Here is a 27,560-nt window from a genome sequence, read left to right on the forward strand (position 1 = left end):
AAAGATCAGTCCTAATTTAAGAAAGAAACATCGATACCTTATCATTTGAACCTAAAAGAAAATACCCAAGGCAAGACAAATTTCAGAAGACATGACACTCTTGAAATACAGAATTTTATTTAGAAACTGTTTAAAGTAGAAAAAAACCCTGTCAAGAAAGACTAGGTGGAAAATGGTTCCCAATAAAATGGAATTTTAGGGCAACAAAAGTCTAAAAGGCCACAAAAGAGAAATAGCACCACTGTTATTTGAACAATGGCTAGTTACTTGCATTTTTGGCATTGTTAATCACTGAATCTGGGTTTTCCTCTGAATTCCACACAGAGCATGCACTACACAACAATTATCATAAAATACCGGCTTTCTACACACATTTTAGGACAAGCTACCACCGGAAACAAATCAATACAAATACATCAGGGGCTGAACAATCTCAGTAGTGGGTGACACACATTTTGCAGAATTCTGCCAAACAAAGGAACTGAATAGGCTGTGGGCAAAGCAAATGAGGGAGTGTTAAGGAATGAAATATTTTAAATATTAATAATTAATTCAGACATGGCACTGTATTTTCTGCAAAAGAAAATTAACATTTAGTAACACACTAACGAATTTTATCTCCAAAGAGATTAGTGCACTGGCAAAGTATTCCGATAACAGTGGAAGGCTGTGGACAGCAGGTACCAAAAACACCCAGCCTTGCAGATCCCACGGTAGCGATGGCCTTCACTGATCACTCCCTTTGCCAGAGGTCCAGAAAGAACTTGCAGCATGATCACCTGCCTGCTGAACTTCCACTCTAAGCAGCAAACTTTAAGGAGCCAAAGAGGAGTCCCCAGTGGGCAAGGGGAACAGAGAAGAGAAATATGTTAAATGTAAACTTAAAAGACAGTAAAATGGGACACAACCCCCATTCAAATCCCAGAGATGTGGGCAAGTCCCAAAAAAGTAGTTGTTAGATTTAAAGACTGAACACACCTCATTTCCCAAAAAACCATAATACATAGAAATTTCAGGGGTAACTGGAAAAATGGTCAGAGAAATGCTCAATGAAAATCGAGCTATTCAACTCAAAACATCTCAGGATTAAAATATACCCTCTTATTCGTTCAGGCAACAACGCCTCTTGCTTCCTAGCAGAGATGCAACTGATCAAAGACACCACATGGCTTTACAGAGCAACATTTTAAACTTCCCTTCTGGGCCAAGGTTAGGCCTGTGAAGATTCAAGCTGCCCTGCAAGACCTGTGAACAGCAGGTTTCAAAGGTTCCAAGGTCTGGCCCTTCCTTCCCAGACACAAGGTTGAACACACAAAATCCCCTGTCAGGTTACATTTTATATTTTGAAATATGGAAGCATATTTTAAATACTCTTAAGGCATTTATTTATTTAAACGTTCTCTGCCAAGATTTCACATTAGCTTAAAATTCAAATCAGTCTTTACATTTTCTCTGAGGTCTCCACCTCAGCATATCACATAAAAACATCTTCTCCAGTAATCAGTGTTACCAGTATCCATTCGGTGAGCCCCATGGTCAGCCTCTTTGTTCCCTAGGTGAACCGACTAGATGTTAATACTGCTCTGCTACAAGGTAAAAGCTCCTAACAAACTTATTGGAAAAGGAGTGAAACTTCTGCAAAGTGCACTTTAAGAAGAGGTACTTTTTGCTTATGAAAAGAAACCAGTGAGTCTTCTAAGAATAATAAAAGGGAGTATTTTACAGTTAAGCACATGATTTGGAGTGAAAAATTCCAACGTTCCTCTGCTGGTCCAGGCTGTTAATACTCTTCTTGTTCCTCCTGTGGGCCCCCTTCGTCAGGTATCACAAAGCCTTCCTAAAATGGGAAAATGAGAAGAGAAGCTGTTACTCAACACCGAATGATCAGATTCTACTGTGGGTTCGCTTTCCTCATATTTAAACTCTATCAAGTCAATGGTTCTTCTTGTCTCTACCATACACTTGGCATTATTACTTAGCCAATGGAATCATATCTCACTAAAGGAAAAAACTGAATACAATCAAATTTACCCTCAAACTTCTGGGATGACAGATCTGTACACGTTCTCTTGATTATGGTGATGATTTCACATGTCAAGTTGTACTTAAATATGCATAGTTCATTATACCTCAAGTTGTTTTTAAAAGAAAAGTTACCCTCAAAAACTCCTGAATCACCATAAAGTTCAATACCATAGCATCTCCTCTCGATAAATTATCTATACAGCCAGCTTTTCTTTTGGCTGTACTTAGAAACCATGAATGCTACTTAGGAGTGTTGTGGGTGTTTTATTTATACATGAAAATCTGTGCAAAAATAGCTGTAACCAACTCAGCGGCAGGGGAAAACAGCGGATTCATGGCTCCCATCTCGCACTCGCTCCTGGGCACTCTGCTGTGTACCAATGGCAACACTAACATTAAAGTTAGACTTCCCTTTCAACCACTATCTTATTTATTTATTTATTTTTAACAATCTCTACAGCTGAATTTACTTAAGATATGACCCTACTAAAATAATACTCAGTCTAGACCAAGGGCCCCTATATCTTCATCATCTTCACTTTCATTATCTGGCACAGAGCAAGCCTGAAAAAAGGATTTATTTAACAAATTATTAACTTTTTAGTCATTTGTCTTAATCTCCCAAATTCACTTATGTATAGGGAACGGTGTTAATAGTATCTTTTATTTGTAGACTGCCACACATACTATAAATCACTTAGACATATACTGTAGTTTGATCCTACACACCTTGCTAAGGCATGTAGAAAAATTTTAAGTAAATATATCCATTAAATAGTGAACAGAGCAAGGTATCAAATTCTAAATCTAAGGGAAATCGGTCTTCCCTGATCAGCTAATGTCATGATGAACTGAGCAGATTCAGTTGTGAGAAACACGTGGATCCCAAAAAACTTGACCACGAAGCACTTTGAGGGAACGGTAACCATGCCCACTCTTGGGAAGGAGAAGCAAAGGTACTCTATGACGGCTGTAGGCAGCAGATATCAAAAGGGGGACATGTGCCTGGTTCTCCAGAGCATGCCAGGGGCCCAGATGAAATGAGGTATCAACACAGGCTGAGGGTTCCAAGCTACAGGAGGGTGGAGTGGGGATGGTGGGGTTAAGAGCATTTTGTGGCACTCATCACCTATCAGTGGTCACAAACCACAGAAGCAGGGCAAGCCAGCCACCTCCTTGTCCTATTCTGGCCTTAAGACAAAGGCCAAAGCTCGCCAGAGGTGCCCTTGGCTGATTTTGAGGGATCAAAGATGAAGTCCTTTGATGAATGCTACACTGGAACACGACAAGCATCAGCACTGAGTTTACCGAAACCCTCCAGATAAAATTCATTTTCTCTTAGGTAGCAAAATGGCAAGAAAATATCCTCATGTCAACACGTACATCTGTGGCATAGAGAATGTCCACAATCCTCTGCAATACAGGGTTGTTTTCGCCCTCATTCTCCTGGCAAATCAATTCAATGTTCCTTAGTTTTCCAAAGTAGAAGTCTCTCTCTTTCTCCAAGTCTTCAACGGTAAGTTTCAATACGTTGACCTGCACAAGACATTAAAAAGCGTGAGACATCTGGCATTCGTGTACCCAGTATCAAAACAAACTTCTAACCCAAAGGATAGGTGGTCTTTCATCGAACTCTCTCACATGGACAAAAACCCACTTTAATGTCAATTTTCTTCAGCCCAGAAAAATAATATGGGCTTGTTCATGGCCAGCTTAACTATAATAATTCCCAGGAAAGGACAAACTATACCATGAAACATGCAGGAACTTCTCAGGGACTGAGAAAAGATTTAGGAGAAAAAACCATGGAAGCCTGAGACAAATATAGAAGAAGCAAAGTCCAGCCCAATAGGATGACTAACAGTTATGAATAAAGTTTTTACCAAGGCAATGGTCAATCGAGTTCAGGTCTTTCTACATGTGGAGGTCAGTGGAAAGAGAGGGTCTAGTCCAGGGGAGCAAGGTAAAAACAGCAGGATGGGAAGACTCGCTAAAGATAACTAATACTAGACAAAGACAGCAAGGACAAGGGAGGCCTGGCCATGGAAAACTCAATGATTCTTTCCCTCCACCACTCCCCTTACCCATATATTGGGGATCAGGGGCAAGCCATGACTCAAAAGAAAAGCATCATCTGAAGAGATGGTCCTCGTACCTATCTCCCTCCCAAAAAAGTCTGAAAAGGGAGGGAAGCCAGCAGAGGCAGACAGAAGACCCCACCACATTCCACTGCCAAGCTCCTTCCATTGAGCATCCTGTCCCCTCACCAGACATGCTATAGGAGCCTTCAGGAGCTCCACTGAAGGGCTCTAATTTCTATAAAGAGGCAATAAAAAAAATCAATCTTGGTGCTTAAGCTAGGACTCTTATCTAGCCAAGAGTAATAAAAATAACAATTCTCTCAATTAGTCCATTGTGAATCTTCATTCAAGTGTACTCAAATCTATGAATTCCCTTTAACTTTTATTCAATGCAAATTATAAGACATGCCATGCAGCATAAAATCCTCATGAGACTCAGAGACTAGGGCCCATGTGGAAAGCCAAGCCAGGACTAATCAAAGGTGCAGCAGCTAAGAACAATTTGTGTAGCAGGAAATTCTAAGAGCCAGAAATTTAGTCTGAACTTCTTAAAGTATAGCGGCAAAAACTGAAGCGAACTGCTCATCTAGTCTCCCCAGAGCCTGATGAAGAAGCCAGACATAACCAAAGATCAAATCCCATCCCAAGTGGAAGGAAACCCTCCCTTCATAACATGCAATCAAGAAGCAACCAATAAAAACTCAGCAAAGTGAGAGTAGAGGGAATATACCTCAACATAATAAAGGCCATACATGACAAACCTACAGCTAACATCATACTCAATGGGGAAAAGCTAAAAGCATCTTCCTTAAGATCATTAACAAGACAAGAATACCCACTTTCACCACTCCTCTCCAACACTGTTCTTAAAGTCTTAGCCACAGCAATAAGACAAGAAAGAGAAATAACAAGTATCTGAATTGGGAAGGAAGGAAGTAAAATTCTCATTTTTTGTGGATGACATGATATTACATATAAAGAACCCTAAAGATTCCACCAAAAAACTGTTAGAACTGATCAATGAACTCAGGAAAGTAGCAGGATACAAAATTAATATTCAGAAGTCAGTGGCATTTTTATACACCAATGATGAACTTTTGGAAAGGTTAGTACTTGGATGGGAAACTACTAAGGAAGACCAGGTGCTATAGGCATTAAAAATAAAAATACATATAAAAAAAGAAAAGAAAAAGAAAATAATCCCATTTACAATTGTATCTAAAACTATAAAATACCTGGGAATCAAATCACCCAAGGAGGTAAAAGACCTGTTCTCAGAAAATTATGTCATTGAAAAAAGAAACTGAAGAAGATACAAATAAATGGAGGCATATACCGTGCTCGTGGACAGGAAGAATCGACATTGTTAAAATGGCCATACTACCCAAAGCAATCTACAGATTCAATGCAATCCCTAGCAAAATACCAACAGCATTTTTCAGAGAGCTAGAACAGATAATCCTAAAATTTATATGGAACCATAAAAGGCCCCGAATAGCCACGGCAATCTTGACAAAGAACAAAAAATTGGAGGTATCACACTCCCTGACATCAAACTATACAAGGCAATAGCAATCAAAACAGCATGGTACTGGCATAAAAACAGATACATTGATCAATGGAAAAGAATAGAGAGCGCCAAAATAAATCCATGCCTATGTGCTCACCTAACATACGAAAAAGGAGGCAAGAATATACAATGGGGTAAAGACAGTTGCTTCAATAAATGGTGCTGGGAAAATTGGACAAATACATGTGAAAAAAAAGATGGACTACCTTCTTACACTGTATACAAGAACAGAATCAAAATGGATTAAACACTTAAATGTTAAGACAGAAACCATAAAACTTCTAGAAGAAAATGTAGGCACTATCATCTCTGACAGTCATTTCTTTTTGAATATATCGCCTCAGGCAAGGTAAACAAAAGAAAAAATAAACAAATGGGACTATATCGAACTAAAAAGTTTTCATACAGCAAAGGAAACCATCGACAAAACAAAAAGATAACTGACTGAATAGAAGATATTCACTTATGATACATCTGTTAAGAAGTTAATATCCAAAATACATAAAGAACTCACACAACTCAACAACAAAAACCCAATTTAAAAATGGGCAGAAGACCTGAACAAGTATTTCTCTAAAGAAGAAATACGGATGGGCCATAAACATATAAAAAGATGTTCAAGGTCGCTAATCATTAGAGAGATGAAAATTAAAAGCATGATATTGATGATAACCATTCTAACCATTTGTTAGAATGGTTATCATCAATAAATCAAAGAATGAGTGTTGACGAGGATGTGGAGAAAAGGGAACTCTGACACACTGTTGGTGGGACTGCAAATTGGTACAGCCACTATAGAAACGGTTTGGAGGTTTCTCAAAAAATTAAACATGGATGTACCTTCTGACCCAGCGATTGCACATCTGGGTATTTAGCCAAAGAAAACCAAAACAATAATTCGTAGAGATCTGTGCATCCCTATGTTCATAGCAGCACAATTTACAATAGCCAAAATATGAAAGCAACCTAAATGCCTATCAACAGATGATTGGATAAAGAAGTTATGGTTCATATATACAATGGAATATTACTCAGCGATTAAAAAAAATGAAATCCTACCATTTGCAACGACATGGATGGACATAGAGGTTGTTATGCTGAATGAAATAAGACAAATAGAGAAAGATAAATACTACATGATTTCACTTACATGCAAAATCTAAGGAACAAAAAGAACAAACTAATCAAAAACAGACTCACAAATCTAGAGGACAGTCTGGTAACGGCCAGAGGGGAGGGGATTCAAGGGCTAAGAGAAAGGACTGAAAGGTTAAAGTACAAATTAGTAGTTAATAAGATGGTCATGGGGCATGGGGAGCACGGCATAGGGAATGCAGTGGGCATCAATGTAATGGCTAGGTGGAGAGCCAGAGGAGAGAAAAAGCAATTAGGGAAATCGTTTTATAAACTATATAAATGACTAACCAATGTATTACTATATACTTGAATCTAATTTAAAAAAATAAATAAAATAAAATAAAATAAAATAAAATAAAATAAAATAAAATAAAATAAAATAAAATAAAAGCAGCAGCAACATTCAGAGATGAGGAGCTGGTGACTGGACCTGCTGCACAATTCTGTAGAACACTTAACATCAATATTCATCATCAGAGACCTGGACAGACCAAACCAGAATCAAGGTTCTAGACACCCTTCCATTATTCTTTTCCCAAACACAGAAATCATGTTTAAAATTGAAAATTTCAATAGTTACTACCATCACCTAGTAGCCAGAAAAATTAAATCATCCATTTTTCCCCATTCTCACAACCCCTGCTTTAACTGCTGCTGGTTGGTTGCCTTTACTTTAACTATCAGTTAGCCCTACAGTGAAGAAAAGGGGATAGAAGGGGAAGAGTTGATCAACCCCAACAGCAGGAAGCTGCCTTGGATCTTTGGCTCCAAGATCCAAGAACCTAAGAGGCCTTCTAAACACATTAGTGACTGAGGAGGAAAGGGAAGCCAAAACAGCTTTAAAAGGTACCCTACTTTGGCATCCACCTATATACTCATATTTCACTAATGCTTCCCTCCTAACCTATTAAAACCTTCTCTGGCCTACAGACTATCCAGGGCACCAGAATCCAATCTTTGGGCCCCACCTACAAGGCCAAATCAGCATTCTTCCTTGATATCAATCAATAACTATATAGCCATAAGAAACTCTCAATAAGTATTAAGTCATTGGCTTTCACTTCACATTACTCCCAGTGCTTATTTAGATTATTAAAAATCTGTGGCTATCACATGTCACTCTTAGAACCTTCTCTTGTAGTAAAGTGATACCTATAACCAACGAATGCTTAGAACCTGCACTGGTCAGTCTGGTGGCTGAGCCAAACGTGGCTATCTGAGCCTTTAAAATGTGGCCCTTAAAATGAGATGGGCTGTAAACATTAAATACACACTGGATTTTGATGACCTAGTACAGTCTTCAAATGTAAAACATTTTACTGACAATTATTTGTATTAATTATACGTTATGATGATAATATTTTGGATATATTGGATAATGTATTATTAGAGTTAATTTGATCTATTTTTTTAACTTTTTATAACGTGGCTACTGAAAAACTTCAAATTATACATATGTCTCACCTTTCTGGTTGACATTCTATTTCTATTGAATGTTGCTGCTTTGGACTAAAATCAACTAAAGTAAATTTCTCCAGGATGACTGAAGAGTGTGGAATCACTGAAGATCTCCCTGGAACATGAACACTACAAGGTAATTTGTATAGAATTCACTCTTCTTGCCTTACTCTAACAAGACCATCTGGCTCTTATTTCCCATGCTGGTTGTGTCCTCCAGACCTTCACGCCTTTGTCAAGGGTCACGAATTCAAATGTTTTCAGGGGCCAGAAAGATCATGTAATGAGCCAAAGGAGTCAGTAACAGGGTATGGAAAAGACTCTGGTAAACTGAAGAGAACCTTAAGTCCTTCATATTAAAAAAAAAAAAAAAATCAAATTAAAAATTAAAACCCCGTGCAGGCCAAAGTACTTCTGAAGCAGGGCTGAACCAGCTGGGTATGAGCTGGGCTCAGCCCCCAGCTCAAGTACTTAACCACTCCGAGCCACACTGTCTTACCTGTAAAACCCCAAGGCCTCATGCAAAAGTGAAATTAAAGTGCTTAACAGTGTCATGACATATGTACTCCAAAAATGTTAGCTATTTTTGTTAATATTCACATATTCCATATAATTATTAATACTTGTGTATGTATTTCACATGAAAAATAATCCTATGAACTTTTAAAAAACACTTCTAGACCTATCTCTATCAAGACAATGGACAGGAACCCTAATAACCACAACTGTCTTTTATCCACTGCCACTACCCCTTTTATCCCAACACCATTCCAGGCACTTGACATAACAGCTCATGTAAACTGCTCAGTTACCATGAGTGAAGTATAGTAGCCCCACTTCAAATGAGACAGTAAGTTCAGAGAGTTGTTAACTGACCTACCCTGAATAGAAATACGTGGCAGAACCAGGACAATTCTCACACATATGCAACCCAAAGTGTGTTCTCTATCACACAGGACATTAGCTGAGCCAAGACCAAGGTCCCATAGAATCCACTACAACTTCTCCTGGAGGGTACAATATAACCTCTGCACTGGCCACCTACCCTCACCATTAACAACTCTATTTTTCTGAGATTGCTTCCTGAGTACTTGCAGGCCTGGAAACCAACAGTTACAGGAAAGACTCCTTATTCTCCAGGACTTAAATGACAAAACCCAGAGGGTGCTCAAGGCAGCCGCAGCAATGGGGATGGTGACCCAGTCTCAAGGCACCTAGGACTGTGGGTCACAAAAAGGTGGGAGAATGAAAATAAAACGAAAATCTTTGGGCAGTCTCTTCTGTCCTGATCTAGAAGGAAGGCGTGGGTCACAAGAGATTGTGGATTAAAGTGAGGCCATGTCACCCAGGTTTTAGGCCTTGGCCTTTAGAAAAGTAAAAGTGTTCAATCCCAAACTCACTGGAATCATGGCATCCCCAATTTTAAAACTGGGGTTAACCAAGAGAATCACCCAAAAGCAAACAAATAAACAAAACAACTAGAAGGATTAGTGAAAAAATGTCTAAAGGTCTAAAATTTATTCTGATCCAGAAATTCCTGACGAGTACCTTCAGGATAATAACTGATCCTGAAGACCTTTCACATTGCTGACTTATTAAGAACAGAAGAGCAAAAGGCTTTTCATATCAGTTCCACCCTCAACCTGAATCTCTAGTGACCCAAGATTTCAGCAGGGAAACTGTGAAATCATTTTTTAATTATTCAGAAAACTCTTCACCTTTTGTCAGAGCCAAAATTCAAGAGATACTCTGAATCCCAGAGAATGCTCACAGCATTCCAGACATTCAACAGAATCCTCCTACTGCATAGGTGGGTTTCCAAACTCAGACACTGGTTTGTTACACTAACAGGTGGGTTTCCAAACTCAGACGCTGGTTTGTTACACTAACAGATCTCAGAAATGCCTGACCCCTCTCTTCCGCTTCACCTGCATGCTCACGCTGCCCACGCAGCACCCAACGTGCTCACACATGTTTTAACAAGGACTGTTTCAGCAAGCAGACAAAGCAGGTCTCCCTACAAGAACACAGACAAAACTCCCCTGGTCAGTGCAGCAAGTGTCCTTTCCCCTGAGGTGACTCGCATCTTGGACACAGGAAGGGCCTACCTGTTGCATCAGTTCAGCTGCTTCGTCATCCCCATTGCCCACACCAGGATTCTTTCGCACCACACCCGGGCCAGCCTTAGGGGTTGCAGTAGTTCTGTGTGTTGCAATGGGCCTCTGTGGAGCTGAAAGAAGAGCAGAAGTCTTAAAAGGATTAATTTCGAGACAAAAAAAGAATCCAATAGACAATAAGAAAAGGCTGTGACCAACTGCCCTCCACTGTAATGCAGTGAAGGAACCCAATGTGGAGAGTCCAGCATGCATGACAACACCCCCAAGTGTGCCCAAAGTGGTTTTTTGTCCTGGCAGCAAAGTTAAGTATCAATTTCAGCCACAATTTCTTATGCCAGAAGTTAAGTCTTTTTGCTTCTGGGGTGAACAGAACTATCATCTGAAAGAGGCACATACAGTTGATCTACCAACCAAATCTACCAGCAAGGCAGCTTCATGGCACAAAGATAAACTTTACACCAGGGGTGAACTCACAGTCCCAGTTGCCAGGTACCCACAGTTCCCTGCCTGCAAAGTCTGACACCTCCTAGCTCAGAACCTCATGCTCCTTGGATTGTGAAGGGTAGGATGTTAGAGACTACTCTTACAACTAATTACTTCAAAACCCATATCTTGCTCACCTTTTAAAGTATTTAGAAGGATTAGGAGAGAAAAGCAGCACACTGACTAGGATTTACAGGCTTTTCTCAGTAGCAATAGCAGAAAGACAATGAAAAAGTAGTAAAGGGGCCAATCTATCTACAAGTTAAAATAATCATGACTGGGCTACCTCGAGGCAAATGTATCATTCATGATTTTAATCATTCATCTTGTAAAGCTTATATATTATGCCAGGTTTAGAAATATCTGATCTTCCTGACACCCCAAATTATTCAATAACTGTAAACCCTGTTACCTACAAAAACAAGCATTTCCTCGGGATGATCTCTAGTATCATGTCTAGTATGTTTACCTCTAGTATGTTTATCCCAAAGACTAAATGCTTAATGCAAGTCTCTGCTTGCCTGCTAGCCACATATGAAATGTGAAATGCACAGGGTGATCTAGGCAGTTCTCTATTCTAAATAGCTAAGGAATGAAAGTCCTCAATATTGGGGAAACTGGAACCTTCATATACTCTGATGGGAATGCAAAATGGTGCAGCCACTTTAGAAAACGGTATGCAATATGATCCAAGAACTCTGCTCCTAGAGTATATACTCTTGGATATATAACCAAAAGAAATGAAAACACATGTCCTCACAGAAACATAGGAATGTTCATAGCAGCATTATTTATAACAGCTAAAAAGTGGAAACAACACAAATGATCAACTAATAAATAAATAAAATGTAGTATAGTCAGTCATACAATAGAATATTTAGCCATAAAAAGGAATGAACTAATGATGCATGCTACGACATGGATAAAAGTTGAAAACACTAAATGAAAAAAAAGCCAGACACAAAAGACCACATCTTCCATGATCTAATTCATATGAAATGCTCAGACTAGGTAAACCTATAAGACAGAAAGTGGGTTGGTGGTTGCCTAGGGCTGGCGGCAAGCAGAGTTTGGGGAAAATGGGACATAACTGCTTTGGGTACATATCCAGTTTCTTTTTGGCATAACAAAAATATTCTAAAATCAACTGTGGTGATAGTTTAACATATCTGTGAATATATTAAAAAACCACTGAACTGTGTACACTTTAAATGGGTAAATGGTATGGCGTGAGAGTCGTATCTCAATAAAGATGCAACAATTAAGAAGTACTCAATGTCCTCTTTACCTACCAAACACATCAGCTTCTCAAGGTACTATGGGACCTTAACTAATGTTCTTGCCACCTTCTGCGCAAAAAGAAGTTAGCATCTGTAGAACATCCACCCTGCCCCAAAGTATAGGTATATTCTAGGAATATACTACTGTAAACACATTTTTAGAAACCTACCCAGCCAAAATCTTTTAGAAGGTCTCTAAAAACAGCCTCCCTGCCTCCCAAATTCTGCTGGTAGCACAGCAAGCCAAAGCCACATAGTAGCTGAAGTTCTGAGAAGGGCAGGGAAGCTGTAAGTAAGCACAGGAAGCTGGTCTGCAGACAGAATGATGATGTAGAGAGCCAAGAGCAGTCCCTGAGAAATCCGAAAAGCTCTTTCAATTCCTGGGAGCTTAAGTCTGGTTGAAACTTTCCCATCCTAGGGTTCTGTGAAACACCCTTCTGTCCTAACTAAAGGTCTTGTTTATGTGAGCTAACATGAGGGGCTTCTATTCCACACAACTAAAGAGTGCTGGCAAAACTGCACACAATAGCTCATTCATGCCTCAAAAATAACTCTGGGACAAGTACTGAAACTTCCATTTTACAGAGGAAGAAACTGTGGAGCTGAGGTGAAGTGGCTTACACAGGGCTACAGAATCTTAAAGGACAAACACCGATCTTGCCTGATGACACACTCCATGCTCCTGCCACACGGCTGGGATTAGCCTCCTTAAGTTATCTAAGCCTACGGCTACTCGAAAAGTTCTGGCTGAATGAATGAATGAATGAATGCATGCCTGGAATATTATTATTTGGAAATGATGTTTGTTTTGTTTTTTTACCTGCACTGCTAGAGCTGAGAGGTTTCTTCGGTTTGTTCAGAGCTGGAGCAACAAGGGAGGGAGCCACTGCAGTTTCTTGACCTTGTCTGGCAGCTACCGGGTCATAGTCTTTTCCATCATAGTTTGCATCAAAAAACTTCTTGAACCACTGAACGAATTCAAAATTGTCCTGAAACTTTCCTTTTACTAATTTGTCCACAGGAATTATCTGCAGAGAAAGATCAAGATTGTTTAGCCCAAAGCAAGAGGTTTTTGGCAAGCTACAAATGTGTCCATGCATCGAATCATTATAAAGCTCTGCCAAGAGGAGAAAAAAATAATTTAGAGGCAAGAATTAGTGCTAAGTAAGCCCCTGGAAGTTTATATAGCAAGTTTCATTCAGTTTGCCTTCCACAGAGTACCTCCACCTGCCAAACCCCCTCCAAATTCAACAAAAGGAATCAGAAATGTAAAAGAACAAGTATTGTATGTAAGTCCCATATGCACTTCCAAACGCATCCTAAGATTTCATTCCACTATAAAGAGTAAACCTCCCATGTAACTTGCATGGCCACAGCATCTGTCACAAAGTATAAAATCTAAAGTACAAAATAACTATAGGTATCCATAAGGAATTGTGTTAAAGAAAAAATTCTGTCTTAAAAATAAGTCAGTTAACCCATGTCGCCATAAAAAATAAATAAAAATTTTTTTTAAAAAGTAATTTTTTAAATTTAAAGAGAGAGAGAGAGAGAGAGAGAGAGAGAGAGAGAGAGAGAGAGAAATAATAGGTCAAGGTGCAGAATCTGTCCCAGGACAGATTTCTTCAAAATGGTTATGTTTTTCAAGTAATTCCAATGCTATTAAAACACACTTTATGGACTTTGTAAGTTTTTTTTACCATACAATACTGCATTATCAAGTATTCAACTTGTTAAACTGTTGGCCAGAGCTTAACTGTCTTTTAACTCTTCAAGGATTCCAGTTGCAATGCTATTTTTGTAAAAGAGAATATACATATTAATCTGAACTATATCCGCCACTTTAAGTAAACAGAGTTTTTAAAAATTACTTTGTATGACAGTGAAACATTTACAAATAAAATGTTATATCTGGAACTCATTTGAAAATAACCCAGGAATACAAGCAGACAAGAGAAAGGGTATAGGTATAGCTGCAACAAAACCAGCCATGAGTTGGTAATTGTTGAGGCCCATGGGAGATCACTGCACTATACGCTCTACTTTTGTATACTTTGAAATTTTTCCTTACTCAAAAAATGAAATTCCATAAAAAGAGAAAAATTATTGTATATAAAAAACTACACCGAGTTCTTAAATCTATGCGTGGTAACTAAAAGAAATTCTTACAGTATGAATGGATATTTGGGGTACCTACTTATACACTGTACAACACTGTACAAAGACAAAACTAAAATAAAGACTGATTTCAAAGTAAATAAAAACTAGACACACCAGCAATATAATTAGGGGGAGAGTATTTTAAAAATACTGAAAAAAAAGTTTGCACCAAAAAAATGGCTTAAAAATGGCTTCTAATTATGAGCGTTGAGGGGGAAGGCTGCTTAATTTTGCAATACGGTTATGCATCGCTTAACAATAGTGCTGTGTTCTGAGAAATGCATCGTTAGGCTATTCTGTCACTGTACAAACATCAGAGTGCACTTACACAAATCTAGATGGTATAGCCTACTGCTCCTAAACGATAAGCCTGTGCAGCATGTTACTGTACAGAACAGATTAAATCAAGCATGAGGGAAAATGATACAATCAAGGGACAAGTTAGACACAAGATATGAGACTGTTGCTGGCATGACATGGCACACTGTTTTATAACAAACATTTTTCTTATTAGAAAGAGTACACTCTAAACAATGATGAAAAGTATAGTAGATACAGAAACCAGTAACGTGCTCATTTTTTATTAAGTTTTATGTACTGTACATAACTGTATGCACTATGTACTATAATTTTATACAACTGGCAGAGCAGATTTATTTACACCAGAATCACTACAAACAATGCGTTGGCTACGACATTACGATGGCTAAGACGTAAGTTAGTGACAGTTTTTCAGCTCTGTTAAAATTTTACAGGACCACACTGTTATGTAGTATGTGACTGTAACCTATTACCTAGTAAAACAGGGATATTTGTCCTAACGAAGCCTGGTGGACCTCCAAATAACCTTGGGGGCAAGCAGGAACTTCTCAACAACCACCAGAGATATTCCTTTTACCTTAATCTTTTATAAAGCAACTATTTCTACAATCCTCTCTATTTAGAACTATTTATTCTACCATATGGTACGCTAATACCATAGGTTAAAATTTTTTTTTTCTAAGATGTCTGTCTTCCTGAGCTTTTCACATCTGTAAATAAACTTAACTATGTTCATAACAGCACTGTGTACAATAGCCAAGATATGGATGTAACTTAGGTGTCCATCAACAGATGAATGGATAAAGATGATGTGGTAAATGTATACAACGGAAGTAAATCCAGAGATTAAAGGAGTTAGAGCTCAGATTAATAGGGATTAAATGGTTAACATTTTTTTTTAATCACAGGTACAGATTTATAGGTCGATTCCTCCAGAGTGACTAACTTAATGATGAAGAAAGAAGACAACAAGGGAATTGGGAGTAGGAGGATAGAGGGAAACTTTGCTCCCAATAAATTCTATGGTAGCTGGAGAAAAGATAATTATATAAACTGGGAAAAGAAAAAAAAAAAGTCCAAAGTCGTGGGCCAGCATCTGTATCCTTAGTAACAATCACTAGATAAGAAACAACCTAAATGAAAGAATAAAATGTACTTACTTTGTCGACACCCATCCTCTTAAAACCTGCTTGTAGTATTTTAAAGTTCTGGATATATTCATGTTCTAGCTTAGCTTGGAATTTCACTTTCTTCAAAGCAATGGAGCCAGGGAACAGCATGTCCATAAACTGACAATAGGCAGCCCCTGAATAAACAAAACAGAACAATAAAATACACACTAGTCATTAAATGCAATTATTAAAGAAGCAGGGTGAACTTTTACCCAAACCCACTTAACTCATGTACAATTTTAAAAAGTTGTAAAGTCGACCTACAAAACCCAAAAGCTTCATTAACACTTGATTTTGAAGTCACCTTTAATCTATAACAAGACTGGTTTTACCTCCAGTTCTATAACACACTTGTAACTTGGGAGCCTATGAGAAAGAGGAAAAAAGGACTGTTTCTATGAAATTTTTAAATTATTCTTTATTAGAAACCAGCATAACAATAAAATGACTATCACAGAAAAAAATGAATGCCCAGAATAAAGGGAAACAGGTGACATTTTCTGATTTTTCGCAAGGACATACCCTCCTCCCTACCAGCAGGAGCAGGGATTTCCCAAGTATTTCAAAGATTCATGCTCTGACCGAGGTTAAAAATTTGTTTTTCTAAGATAACTGTCTTCCTGAGCTTTTCACAGCTGTAAATAAACTTAACGATGTTCATTACAGCACTGTTTACAATAGCCAAGATATGGATGCAACCTAAGTGTCCATGAACAGATGAATGGATAAAGATGATGTGGTACATGCATACAATAGACTATTACTCAACCATAAAAAGGAATGAAATCCTGCTATGTGTAACAACATGAATGGACTTGAGTATTATGTTAAACAAAATAAGTCAGAGAAAGACAAACACCATATGATTTCACTTACATGTGGAATCTAAAAAAATAACACAAAAGAATAAACAAAACAGAAACGAACTTATAGATACAGAGAACAAACTGATGGTTGCCAGAAGGGAAGCGGGTAGAGGCTTGGGAAGAAAAGGAGAAAAGGATTAAGAAGTACAAACTTCTACTTATAAAATAACTCATAGGGGTTTAATATACAGGGACTAGGCAATAACGTCTTAACTAAGTACAGTAGGTACTTAAAATGGTTATTAGAATTCTCATGATGAACACTTTGAGGTATATAATGTTGAGTCACTATGTTGTACTCCCGAAACTAATATTCTATGTCGACTATAATTAAAAACAAATTGAGCAATAAATAAATGTAACATATCGTTTTATAAATAAAGTTGGCTGAGAGACATTTTTGTGTTCCTCCATTTCAATTTATTTTGTTTCAAAGGCCACTATAAGAAATTATTGCATGTATTTCATCCTATTTGCTCCTTCTCCACTTGCCCATTTTTCTCCATCACCACCCTAAGAAGTATTTTCTTGAAGCTTAAAATTTCCAGGAATGTTATTTTTCTAATGCCTACCAAACTGCACTCCACTTTTCCAACACAGGGCAGGTTTCACTGTGCATTTACCCTCCGTCCAGGAATAATTCACCAAAGGAACAACCCAGGGAGAGGCAAGAAATCCAATGACTAGGTAATAGGTATTCTACAGAACTAGAGACCACAATAGCATGTATATTCAATTTACTTTAAATCATGCAAAACTGGTTGCTTGCCAGTTCTAGCATAAAGAGAGCCATTATCATTATTTTTGGAAAGAATATGCAATGAGAGCAGAAGCATTTCAGTGACTAGAGTGACATTCTTAGTACAAAAGAGCACCAGAAAGTGAAAGCCTAGTTTTTGAAGTGACTGATTTACTCATCCAAGAAAAATATACTCAGGGCATTCTATGTACCAGGCACAATATTAGTAATATTTAAATTTTAAAAACCAGGGACACTAACAGTGTCCTAAATTCTAGAGGACAATGACTCTGTCTTCAACAAACTAATAACATGAAGAGATAACTGTTATATTTTAAGAGACTTAAAAGTCATAATTTACCAAGTGCAATGTATATATAGATCTCATTTGGATCCTGACATATACAAATCAACTTTTAAAAAAACCACGATAAAAGATAATTAAACATCTATACCCATAACACTACTTTATGCATAAAAAAAAATTCTGAAACAACAAAATAATGTGTGCTTACTGATTTTCTCAAGGTATCCATGGGACTTCCAGACCAAGTCAACCAAAACCACTTAAAAGCAGCAGTCATATGCTTCTCAGGAAAGCCTGCTTCAATAACTATCAGTTTTTATCTTAAGAGCTAAAGAAATCCTAGAGCCTTAAAAAACCAAGGACCATAAAGTATGGCCCAAAGACCACAGAGACCAAAGAACAAGCTTAGGACTAGACTCCGGGTATCCTGATTCTCTGTCTTCGGCTCTTTTCCATAACATTATTATACACCCTCTAAAAATACCTTACAGTTGAGTAAAGAAGCCATGCTGCTACACTCTAACTGGCTGAAACAGAGTTAATTTAAATGTATATAAAGAAAAACATTAAGACCTCTGTAAAAATGGACAAAGCAATTGAACTGTTCACAAAATGTAAATGGTTAATAAACACATGGGAGGCCAGCCTAAGGAAGTAATTTTTTTTAAAATGGGTCCAAGATGCAAGCGAAACGGGATATCATAACCATATTCACAGGAGTAAAAAAGGAAGCAACCTACATCTCCAACTGTAGGAGAAATCAATTTACATAAATTTTTTGCATACCATCTGCCTGAAAGAATATTATGCAGGCACTCAAAACACATTTTTTACTTTTTTAGGAAAAGCTCAAGATTTAATATTAAAAGAAAAAAATACAAAACTATTTAATATTAAAAGAAAAAGATACAAAATATCTAAAAATATCTATCTTGATATATATGCATAGAAAAAGACTAGAAAAAAATAATGTATTGGGTTAAACCATGTGAAATTATAATTTTAGAGATCAAAAATGATTGAATAGTGGTCATCCCTGGAAGGTGATAGCACATGCATTCTATTTTTTAAATAATTATATACTACAGTGAATATTAGTTTTGTAATCTGAACACCAAAAAGAGGTGAATGTTTAAAAGAAAAGTATATCAACTGTTTTATCTAAAAGGGCTGAAAACTCCTGGCCTGTAAATGTCTCAACTGGGTACAGAACAGGTAAAAGGGACCTTCCTTCCAGGCTCTGCCTTAATAACAAAGGCTGGTGACCCAAACAGAGCTAGAAGAGGACCCCTCTTAAATGGCTGCTATCCCGACAATATGCGACAGAACAGGTCCACATAATCTGTGGCTGAAGGATGCAGACAGACTCAGGGTAGGACCAGCTGTGTCATGGCATCAACTACCAAGTTGATGCCACAGTCCCACCCTACTAGAATATATGCTGCAAGCAAGAGAACACAAAACAAGGGTACAATGCAGCCCTTGTTCCAAAAACTTGAAATATCACAAGTGTGCTGGGCTCTCAATCCTTTCAGGTTAAGGGTCCCTTGGAGACTTAGATAAAAACATGGCCAACACTCTTCACAGAATAGATGCTCCCCTTATCAGAAAACTCCAGATTAAGAATTCTGTTATTTTAACTCAAACACACAGAAAACACTCCTAGTATTAAAGTATTAAGGCTTTATGGAGTAGGTGAAGCTCAAGTCATCTTAAAGGATGAATAAAATTTGGAAATAGAGGGCCATGAGGAGCCACTAATGAAGACGTTAAAAATCATCCTCAAGATGTTTAATATGGGAAAATAATCCTATTTTAATCTTAAAAGTAGAAAACAAAACTTCACGTGTTTGTATATGCTACTGCAATAATCTGTAATATCAATAGTCTGTCCATTAACAAGGGACTGATCCAAGGAAACTTGGGTACTACATGGCCATAAAACAAAAGAAAGTAGCAGCCAATATTCTGATATGGAACACTCCCCAGAATATACAGTGTGATTCAACATGCTATTATTTGTGTAAAAAGGGGGAAAAGAGCACACATGCATGCACACACTGTGCTTCAGTTGTCTATCTGTAAAATGGGAGTGACAGTCCTTACCTTCCAGGTTTTATTCGTAAAGCACTTTGAAAAGTGCCTGGCCTATCGTAAGCACTCAATATCTAAAGTCTCAATTAGGAAAAAATACAGCTAAAAAGTAATAACTATTACCAACTTATGACATTAAAAGGGATTGTCACTTATAATTAGAAGAAAGTAAGTTTGTCTTTTGTTTTGCTTTAATTAAGGCAAAGGAAAATCAAGGAGATGCTTGAAGACTTAAGCAAAAGAGTCTGAAGCAATACTTCCTTCAGCACAGGAATGACTCATTGAAAATGGTCTCAGAAAGGCTGCAGTATAATGCGGTATGAAAAAGAAGAGGGAGATGAGGAAACCTAAATGGAACCTAGTGCTCAGGGGGCCACTGTGACAGCAGTGCGCAAACTGAGAAGGGGCTGGATCCAAAACACCCTTCAGAAGATATACAAAACTTTGTGAATTAGCTTCAAAAGATGCTTCACAGGCCAGTGACAATGAAAGAAGGGTGAAATCACAGCCCCTTATAGATGTCTGGAAAAGGGAGTCAACTTGAAGAGAAAAAGTGGGGGAGGCCTGGTTCGGAGTTTGGTCATACACCCTCAGAGTAGCATGAGCAAAACTGACAAGCTGTTGTTTCACAGAAACTAAAGGCTGGCAGCGCCCCACAATAAGCTGAGGAAAAATGAAATCTAGCATTTGCCTGGGAGCATCTGAACATCTCCCCTATGCTATGCACCACAGGAACTAAATGGAGGCGGCCAAGCTGGCAGGGAGAAGGCAAGAGAAGGGGCAGATAAGAACATTCAGAGATGGCCAGCTGACACGTCCAAAGCACCGCGCTGGGCCCTTAAAGTGCTGAAGGGCCTGAATATGGAATGCAACAGAGGAATGGCTGACCAAAGGCAACCAGCATTCCCTTTTTGACACAAGAAATCCCTCATCAAAATCCTTCTCTGTGATCAGGTTTGTTTTCTTGATGACCAGCTCTCCAAAACAGGGAGACTACAGAAGGTAATGAATCTTGAAACGACCTGCCCACTCTTATCCCTGCAAGTTATCCTCACGCTATCTCACTACAAGAGCCAAGCAAAGGCCCCTTTCACTGTTTAGGGGGTGGAAGAGTCCACAATACTGACAAAATCAGCCATTTCACAGGCAGCCAGCACATTAACAGTATAGGATCTCAGAATTAGTAGTGTAGGATCTTTGCCCTCTCAAGGGAAAAATCTATTCCCACCTTTTAAAGCTTGTATTTGGTAGAAAATTCTGCTTGACCCTCTTTCTCATGAGAGGCAAGAACAGGAGGCACAAGTCACCAGAGTTAAAGGCTGTAGGGATTCTGCTTGGGGCTCAGTAGACACAAGTGAGGAGCCTCACTTTCTCTATGGCTCCAAAACCCTGGCAACAGGCCTTCTTCAGGGACACAGTGTCTGCAGCTCATCCTGTCTGGTCTCATACTGGAAGCCGAGACTTGGTTTTCTAAACATTAATGTGAAATAATGCAATCATCTTCATACTCTGAAAGAAGCCCTATGCAGCTTTCAAAAAGAGAAGCTATTATGAATGAATAAAAGTTTGTTTACAAATCACAGTTAAGTCTCCAGAACTTACCACTTTCTACTGGGGAAAAGCACTTTTATCTAAGATAAAGTAGCAGCCAAAAGGCAAAGTTAAAATTCTCCACACATTTTTAATAATAGTATTATTATATGTAATTTCCATTTAACTCTCTTCCAAAAACTTCTTTTAAAAAAATGTAACATGTATACAGCAGAAAGAATGTGGGCCGTGTGGTCAGAGAAATCTAGGTTCAAAACCAGGCTCTGTAATGCACAGGGAGTCCCTTATCTGGAATCTGGTAAAGAAACCATATCTGACATGTTTTTACAGGTGCATCTCACAAGAGCTCAACAAGTATGCCAGGTCCTACTACCCCGGATTTACCGATGAGGAACTAGAATATTAAGGGACTCATCCAGAGTCATATGGCTCAGAGCAAATTGAAACTTCATCATGACTACCAAGACAGCTTCCTGTCCGAATGAGATAAATCTGGAGCCAGATCAGCACATGTACAACTTTACCTACACACTGAAAGAGATCTCGTTCTCCAATTAACTAAGTAAAACATACTTTGGACTATATTTACAGGAAGAGGTAAATTTTAGGCAGAAATTGATGGTGAAAAAGCAACCTCCAACGAAAACTAGGATGAGCTCATCTCCACATTAGTCATAAATCACAGGGCAAACAAGTCCTTTAAAAGCCTCAAACAAAAGGGGATGTGGTGATGAAACTGAGGAAATAGAAAATGAGGGGAAAGCAGCCCAGATCTAAGGCTAACAACCTATGCCTCTGACCAACAAAGTAGCTCATGTTTAATCAGCATGACTCTTGGACACCACTGTTTCACTGAACAACTTCACATGGAGCCTTCACCTAACCAATCTGTAAAACTGAGAGTAAGCCTCCCAAGGGAAATAACAAGACGAGTAAATGAAACCAAGACTACAACACAGCTACAAAACAATGAAGTACAGAAGCTGAATTCATTTTTTAAAAATCGTTTACATGAGAGCAATAATTTTCAATTGATCCAAAGGGTACTAATCGTAAAGGAAAAGTCTGGAAAGTGAGTAGGGTACAGGGTTGAAGAGCACGAGCTCCTGATTTTAATGAAAGTTCCAGTCTCAGTTCTGTCCTTGGTTGTATAACTCTGGACTTGTTACTCAATTTCTCTAAGTCCATTTCCTCATCTGTAAAATGGGGTTAATAAACATCCTTACCTCATGGAGGTACAGTGAGAATTAAATGAAGAGATAGTTGAAAAGCATTTATATAATCCTAGCAAATAAGTGTTCGATTAAATGATTACTGTCGTCATTACTAGGATTAGCTCAGGGTCCTAATTCTCTATCCCATGAACGAGATAAGAATTTAAATAGCAGGATATATGTCGCATCTTTCTTCTGGCACATTCTTGTCTTCGCTTCCTATCTTGTGGTAAATCCAGTTTTCAATAACCCTGACACATTCCTTATGTCAGAACAGTCAGGGGTTTGTCAGCAGAGCTCTCAAAAAGTGAGACAGAAAAGTCTCTCAGAGGAAGTAGAAACTGAAAACATCTTTATGAAAAATAATCACCAAGAACCTGAAGTTTATACTCTTTGAACTAGTTAATTCCTTTTCTAGGAATCACTGAAAAAATAAGCAGAGATAAGATTTATGTAAAAAGATACTCAACCTAGCAATATTCACAATGGAAAAAAACCCACCAAAATGTATAAAAATTGGGATATTAAACAATTCCAGCATATCCATAAAGGAATAGTATATAGTCATTAAAAATAAGTATTTCCAAGATAGTGAACAACCCTAACAAATATCTGCAACATAATGTTAAACTGAAAAAGTTAGTATATACAAATATGAACATACATAGAAAAGTAGAAAACACCTAATAGTAGCTTTCTCTAAATGATGGAACTACTAGCATTTTTTTCTTCTTTCTAGGCTTCTAAATATTATACAATTAGTACATACAGAAACAGAACATGTTTTTGTTCATTTTAAATTATTACACCTCTGCCAAATTTTTATTAAAGAGAAATTCGATATAATTGTGGCTGAAATGGCATTTGCGTGGCTTTGGTCTTGTGCTACCTGGAATAAGATGTCACTGATAAACCAATAGAAAACTAGGATAATTATCAATATCGCCCTCAAATGAAACATTTTAAACCTAGATGCAAAAGAGCAGAGAAGCAGATGTTAGGCCAAAGCCATAGGCCTCAGAATGCAGCCTCTACAGTGGGAGATGGGGGACCACAGGCCAGAAGCATGCTCTTTTTAAGCATAGTTCCTTTCAAAAGTGGAACCAGGGTAGGGCTGTGAAGAAATGAAGCAGCCCTAACATAGAACCTGAACCTGTGGCTTTCGCAGTCAAATACAGATTGAGACCTTCCTGAAGGACCTGCATGCAGACCTTCCTGGAAAAATGGTCTAGTGGATTTCTCTTACCTGAGCACAACTGTTCTATCTTTGTCAAATTCAACTGCAGAGACTCATTGATCCAGGCCAGCATGTCATGTCGACTTAGATTATCACTGGTAACTGACGTTGAATATACGTTCACTGCCATCTTCTATAGCATGAGGAAAGAGAAGGGTTTGTGTTATTAAGCATGCAAGGGAGAGCAAGCATTTCCTGGAGAGTCACCCATAGCAAACCAATGGAAACTCTCAATATTTAAGCCTCACCTTCTTTCTCAAGAGGCCAAATCAGAGACACTTTTCCAGTCATGAAATTTACTGGATTTCCACACATAAACGTGACCTGAAATGAACTCCCCAACACAAGCCAGCCTAAAATTTAGGCCCCATTTTAATGTGATTGGTATAAAATTTTAAGCTATAAGATGCTAAGGGATAATTAAATGCTTTATAAAGGGAGGCTGATGCACAAACAAGAATGTTCTTTAAACAAACATCAGGCCAAGTTTATCTATTAACATCAAAATTTTTACAGCAGTTTTCAAATGGCGGGCTTTTTATTAATTCCTCTTTATAGTTTCCACTATTTTCCAAATTTTCTTTAATGACTATATCTACTTTTATTAAAAAAAAAAAGTAAATAAGCTTTTAATAACTTAGGTACTACAAAGGTAGTAGCCAATGACCTTATAGCAAAGAGTCCCTGGTACTAAATCTCCGCTGAACCACCTGGGAGCCTAAGCACCAAGAGCTTCATAGACACTTGTCATATAACCTTGACAACTCTCTGCAAGGTTCATTTCATTTCATATATGAAGAAAAAGAGTTTCAACACAGAGCCCTGGGAATTGGCAGCCAAGCCCGACTAGCCCCACCAACCACATTCTTTCCCCTCACCCTTCTGCCAGGTTTTCGAATTCAAAACAACACACAGAAATACATTAACTTAAAATGCTCTTAAATGTGGATGCCATTGTCATCCTCATTCAAGTCTATAAATGTTTTCTGAGCACTGTTCTAGGGACAGAGAAACAGGTAAGCAGAAGAGACCAGTTGCCTGTCAGCAGAGTTCACTTATTAGCAGTGGAAGTTTGACGATGACCAAATACACAAACAAAAGTCATTTCATATAGACCACTGAGCCAAAAGGAGTGGTGGGAATATGGTCAGGGAAAGCCTTAGTTGATGTTTGAGCTTAAGAATAAGAAGGAAACAGCCACAGGTAGATCGGAAAGAAGGGTGGCTATAGCCCAATCAGCAAGAGAGTAAGCAGGAACAGAAATGGGAAAGGAAGTGAAGAAGCCAGATCATGTTAGGACTCTGCAGACTAGGGTAAGGAGTTTGGATTGTACTTTCACTGTTGCGGGGCAGAATCACTCTCATTTAAATTTCAAAAAGACCACCCTGACTTCTGGTAGAGAACAGGGAAGGAAAGACTCAAGAAATATGAAATAAGGATAGGCAAATCTATACCTAAATGAAATCCCTGGGCAATTGCTACTAAGACACACAATGATAAAATACTGGATTTCACAGTGACCTTGACACTTATAATTTTCATTTCATGAAACACCAATATTACCAATGGTGGAAAAGAAGAGTAAATTTGGAACCACCATGAGACCCCATGTTCTCTGTGGCATTCCATTTTCTCCACCTAGTGACTAGTATACAAGCTGTTCTTCCCACACCCATCTCTTGCACTAGGCTGCTACATGAGTCACACAATTACAGAATGTGAGGGCTGGAAGAGATGGCGATCTATGCATTAAAATCCCTTTTTATGAGCAGGGATGACTGAGGTCTGAAGAGGTCAATGACTTATCAGGTCTGTGCCCTCACATCCCACATTCACTCACACAGCCCTTGGCACGGTGCCTTGCATATAGTGGACGCTCAAAAAATGCCACCTGTTTTCAGCTTGGCAGCTCAGTGTCAATGAAAGAAAAATGTATTTACATAAACTTTTCACAAAGCAAACCATCAATACTCTTACATTCTTAACCCGCATAATAAAATTACTGCACAAGAAGCCAACACACACAATTCAGCTCCTGACTCTACTGGGAAATTAATCCCCACGTTCTCACAGCACTTCAAACCTCTAAGAGAGGAGATACTACCAGAAAAAGTGATGTGACCCTGGATAAACACTTCGCCTTTATGGATTACAAATGGCTCACCTGGAAAAAGGTGAACAATATCTTCCTACAAGATGGTGGTGAGGATGAAGAATTTAAGTGAAAACACTTCAGTGAAAAGTACATCATGCCCTAAGCTTCCCTATGTGCCAGAAACTGTGCTAGGCACCTTAATACACAACAATGAAGGACACACTGGCATGAAACATGCTAAGTTTGGACCTCAGGGAAGCAGTGCAATATAGGGGTTCAGAACCTGGACTGGAGTCACAGATGTAGGTTCGACCACTTGCTGGACAGCAAATAGCATATCACTTCACCTCCAAGAATCTAAGTCCCCTCATCTGCAAAATAAAGACCTCTCTTAGAGACTATGTGATATTAAACAGCATAATGTCACATTAAGTCCTTAACACAACGCCTGACACAAAGCAAGTTGTTCAATTAGCAAATTATTATTATTCCTCTTCTTAGAGACACCCCATTAGACAGGTGGATGCCAGGTCTTATGCACCTTCCTTCAATGGGCCTCAGGATCCTCCTCATCCCCTAAATGAGGCAGAGGCCAAGCTCTGCCCTGTAGCACCCCAGGACAGCTGTGAAGTTGGGACTGGAAAAGCACACTGTTCACATCACCCTACTAAATTGTCTTCCTAATAGTTATATGAAGTTACCTTGTCATTGCACCCATTCTATTTCCTATCCCCTCACCACAATGTAGATTCCTGGAGAGAAGACCTTTGCCCTCCTACTCCTGGGTGTATAGCAAGCGCTTAACACAGTGCCAAGCACCCAGTACGTGCCAAATGAAAATGAGATTGATTCCATTGAGCTAGCCTGCTTTTTGTCACGCACCGCGTGATAACTTTCTGTACGTACTATTATAATTGTCCTCGTTTCACAAATGAGGAAACTAAGGCGCAGGAAGATTAAAGCACATGTCCAAGGTCGCACAGCAGGGAATAAAACCCAGTTCTGAATTAAAACCTCAACTCTTAACCATCAAGCGACACCGCCTCCTACAGAAGGGGTCCCCCCAGTTCCCAGCAGGACTCACTTCAACCATGCACACCTCCTACCTGGGTCGGCCACCCCAGAACCTCCTACCACCACGGTTCGGGTTCCAAACCTCGCCTACGGCCCAGAAGTCCCCACGCGCCGTGGGGCAGCCCCTACTTCCGGCTCGAAGCCCCGCCCCCCCCCGTAGAGAGAAGCGCGCGCCCCCCAGCCCGCGCGCGCTGGGTCACAGCCCCGCCCTTCCCCCACCCGGCCCGAACCGTATAGCCGTGGGGAGCGGCGCCCGCACCGCTCGCAGGACCGGTTGGTGCCTACCCGGCCCGAGGCCCACTCGGCCACCCCCCGGCCGCTGTCCCGTGCCCTCTAGACGGCTCACCGGCTCTCAGCGGAACCGCGTCCACTGCCCGTGCCCGGCTCCGGTTCCGTCTTCGTCTCGTTCAAACCGCCCGACTCCGCCCGCCCACGCGATGACCTCACGCGTACCCCCCCTTACGCGCCGACGTAAAGACTAGTCATCGCCCTCCGGCTCCTTTTATAGAGACTCAGCGCGCGCCAGGGGCGGAGCCTGCCCTTTGATCGACAGCTGAGGGGCCCCAGAGGCGGGACGCC

At 39.2% G+C, this 27,560-nt stretch overlaps 1 protein-coding gene across 2 annotated transcripts; it reads right to left on the bottom strand.

Moving 5' to 3' along the window:
• Positions 1-95: 95 nt before the first annotated feature.
• On the bottom strand, positions 96-27,458 carry MAPRE1 (microtubule associated protein RP/EB family member 1). 2 transcript variants are annotated; one of them, XM_016162241.2, is made up of 7 exons: positions 27,328-27,458; positions 23,822-23,945; positions 15,793-15,938; positions 12,972-13,179; positions 10,380-10,501; positions 3,409-3,561; positions 96-1,837 (listed from the first exon to the last, which is right to left on the bottom strand). In XM_016162241.2, the coding sequence occupies exons 2-7, from the start codon at positions 23,940-23,942 to the stop codon at positions 1,781-1,783; spliced, it is 807 nt and encodes a 268-aa protein (XP_016017727.1). In that variant the 5' UTR covers positions 23,943-23,945; positions 27,328-27,458; the 3' UTR covers positions 96-1,780. The 2 variants fall into 2 exon arrangements, with proteins under 2 accessions (XP_016017727.1, XP_016017728.1); XM_016162242.2 differs by lacking the exon at positions 27,328-27,458 and adding an exon at positions 27,014-27,032.
• Between the last annotated feature and the right edge of the window lie 102 nt (positions 27,459-27,560).

This window comes from Rousettus aegyptiacus, unplaced genomic scaffold, assembly GCF_014176215.1.
Source record: "Rousettus aegyptiacus isolate mRouAeg1 unplaced genomic scaffold, mRouAeg1.p scaffold_m13_p_12, whole genome shotgun sequence".
In the NCBI taxonomy this organism is placed as follows: domain Eukaryota; kingdom Metazoa; phylum Chordata; class Mammalia; order Chiroptera; family Pteropodidae; genus Rousettus; species Rousettus aegyptiacus.

Excerpts from the sequence above, each read along its gene's own strand:
- MAPRE1 (XM_016162241.2), bottom strand. The coding sequence starts at position 23,942 with ATGGCAGTGAACGTATATTCAACGTCAGTTACCAGTGATAATCTAAGT. Across the intron at positions 15,939-23,821 it reads GATAGAACAGTTGTGCTCAG|GGGCTGCCTATTGTCAGTTT; the intron begins GTAAGAGAAATC and ends TTGTTTATTCAG. Across the intron at positions 13,180-15,792 it reads AGAGGATGGGTGTCGACAAA|ATAATTCCTGTGGACAAATT; the intron begins GTAAGTACATTT and ends CTTTCTCTGCAG.